Source organism: Frankliniella occidentalis, unplaced genomic scaffold (assembly GCF_000697945.3).
Source record: "Frankliniella occidentalis isolate FOCC.00 unplaced genomic scaffold, Focc_3.1 Scaffold4726, whole genome shotgun sequence".
Lineage (NCBI taxonomy): Eukaryota > Metazoa > Arthropoda > Insecta > Thysanoptera > Thripidae > Frankliniella > Frankliniella occidentalis.
The window spans coordinates 1-2,184 of NW_026271772.1; the positions used below are offsets into that span (position 1 = coordinate 1).

At 41.5% G+C, this 2,184-nt stretch overlaps 1 protein-coding gene across 1 annotated transcript; it reads right to left on the reverse strand.

The window, feature by feature from the left end:
* Positions 1-1,465: 1,465 nt before the first annotated feature.
* On the reverse strand, positions 1,466-2,129 carry LOC127752166 (uncharacterized). The gene is made up of 2 exons (XM_052276855.1): positions 1,779-2,129; positions 1,466-1,654 (listed from the first exon to the last, which is right to left on the reverse strand). The coding sequence occupies exons 1-2, from the start codon at positions 1,947-1,949 to the stop codon at positions 1,466-1,468; spliced, it is 360 nt and encodes a 119-aa protein (XP_052132815.1). The 5' UTR covers positions 1,950-2,129.
* Positions 2,130-2,184: the final 55 nt, after the last annotated feature.

Below are 2,184 nucleotides of genomic sequence, written 5' to 3' on the forward strand. Positions count from 1 at the left end.
TGCTTGGGATATTTAACACCAAAGACATAGAAGCACAGAAATGACAAAAGAGTAGCTTCCAAAAAGTCTGATACTTCTATCATAATTGAATTTAGCAGCACTACATAAAACTTCTCTGCCTGATACAATGAAGTGCCTATGAAAGAGAAAAAAGTGGATTAGAAATTGATACCAATAAATACCAATACCTGATGTAATAGAAAGAGTACATTTTTAATTACGGCTGCTCAGATCTTACCTTTAACAATGATGGTGGGGTTGAGGTTGGCCTTTGAAGCTGCTGCCAACACCTCCTCATCAGTAGCATCAAACTGAAAACAGGGCATAGGGCGAGATTAACACCAAGACACAACCACAACATCACTGAGCAAAGTGAAAATAAAGCTAGAACTACCTTCAGAAGTTGGTAAAACACATCAGAATCTTCTTTGAAGTAGTGCAATAATAATGGTACAAGGGCTACAGAAAATATTGCATGACTCCTTTCTGACTCTTGAATTTCATAAATCTGATTAATAATTTCCTCCACCTGCCTTGGGACTTTGTTTGAAGTTTCCCAAAACCTCTCTAGATAATTTACAATATTTTTGGAATGCTTGCCCAATGCTGACATGAATACATTTAAACAGTCCCTGTCAAGGAGGCAATCTGAATGATCAAGCAGGCATTTATACTTCTTAAGATGCGGCCAACGCTGCAGAACATTCTTCAGATTAAGAATGCTAGATGAAACAATTTCACTTCTCTGCGATTCATATGACTCCTTAGCTAATTCAAGCTGTATTTCACTGGGATTTTCAGCTTCATCATAAAGCCGCAGCAGAGCTTGGCGCTTCTCCTCCTGCGAGGCAGGCGTTTCCCCAACCCTTAGAGGAGGATTATACCTAACACAACCATAATCATCATACTTAGGGCGTTTAGGCTCAGGTCCTTCAACATCATCCACTGCCTCTTCATGAAGCCTGTTAACACTTCGCTGTTGAGGACGCCTCTTGCGAGGTGTCTCCCCAGCCTCAAGCCTTGCTTTGCACTTGAGATGAGAAAGTGCATTGTACACAGATGTTACTAGAGTAGAATAGCCATCATCTTGCAAAATTCCAGCAAAGTTCCGAGAAAACAAAGGTTTCAACAGGCCATTGTCATAGTCAAACAAAGCAGAAATGTATGACTGACATGTTGAATAAGTATAGTCCCTCACATTCTTCCAAATAAAACTTGAGCAATACTTAGACACATCTCTAACTCCTCTTCTTTTAATCAGAAGAATGTTCCGGGGCTCAGGCGTCTTCTTTAGATCTTCCAAGATTGGTTTGACATCGTCAAGGAGCGGGCCCATAGGAAGTGGAGGGCACCTCGAGAAGTTTGGAGTCTGAGGTGTGACAACTCTAGACGGTTCCTCACGATCAGCTCTCCTCTGATAGACAACACCTATTAAACAAAAAGAGCATTATATGTAGTAGGCTGATTAACAAATGAGTGGATAATTAGAGACAATAGGGAAGTAACCAATGAAATCATACATACCAGAACAGCTCTTGTCTTTAGAAAGGAACTCAAGTGACAACAACTCTGGTTTACGTGATTTAACCAATTCATTAAAAGTGTCATCATCCTCAACTTCTAGGCCACTTGCCTCTCCTGAAGTCACACATAGCTGGAACAAAACATAACCTTTGTCAAAACATGTGTTCAGCCGAGAACCTAACCTAGCATATATGATCCAAGCCATGTAGCACTTCAAGCATTCAGAAATTTCTTAACCTAAGGTTGCAGCTAACCTTAAAATCCGACGTGGGGCACTCATCTGTCATACCGAAGCTCTCTTTCGCCTTCAAGATAATCTCTAGGACAGATGTTCCAGATATAAACTTCTTCCCGTCTCCTTCCTTGACAACCACGACCAGTACCATGATGAAATGGTGGCTACAACAGGACGTGAAAACGAACATGACTGGTTACGAATAAATAAAAGAAATAGCAGGGCAGACAAAACTGAGAACACCGCAAATTCTAAAAAGATCGTGGGTCTGACGGCAGACATGTTCATGTTGGACAGCCGACAACCTAGCCTAGCCAAGCCTAGCCTAACTAAGCTTCTCGTCGCAACTAACCTGGTTGGTCTTGACTTGTCCACAAAGCTCGACGGAGAGTTCGCTCGTAAAGTGATGAGAGAGAGAAGTCTTC

What these genes read in the sequence shown, in the direction of transcription:
- LOC127752166 (XM_052276855.1), bottom strand. Translation starts at nt 1,949, where the DNA reads ATGTTCGTTTTCACGTCCTGTTGTAGCCACCATTTCATCATGGTACTG. An exon ending in GCCCCACGTCGGATTTTAAG is followed by an intron (nt 1,655 to 1,778) that starts GTTAGCTGCAAC and finishes GTTTTGTTCCAG; the next exon opens with CTATGTGTGACTTCAGGAGA.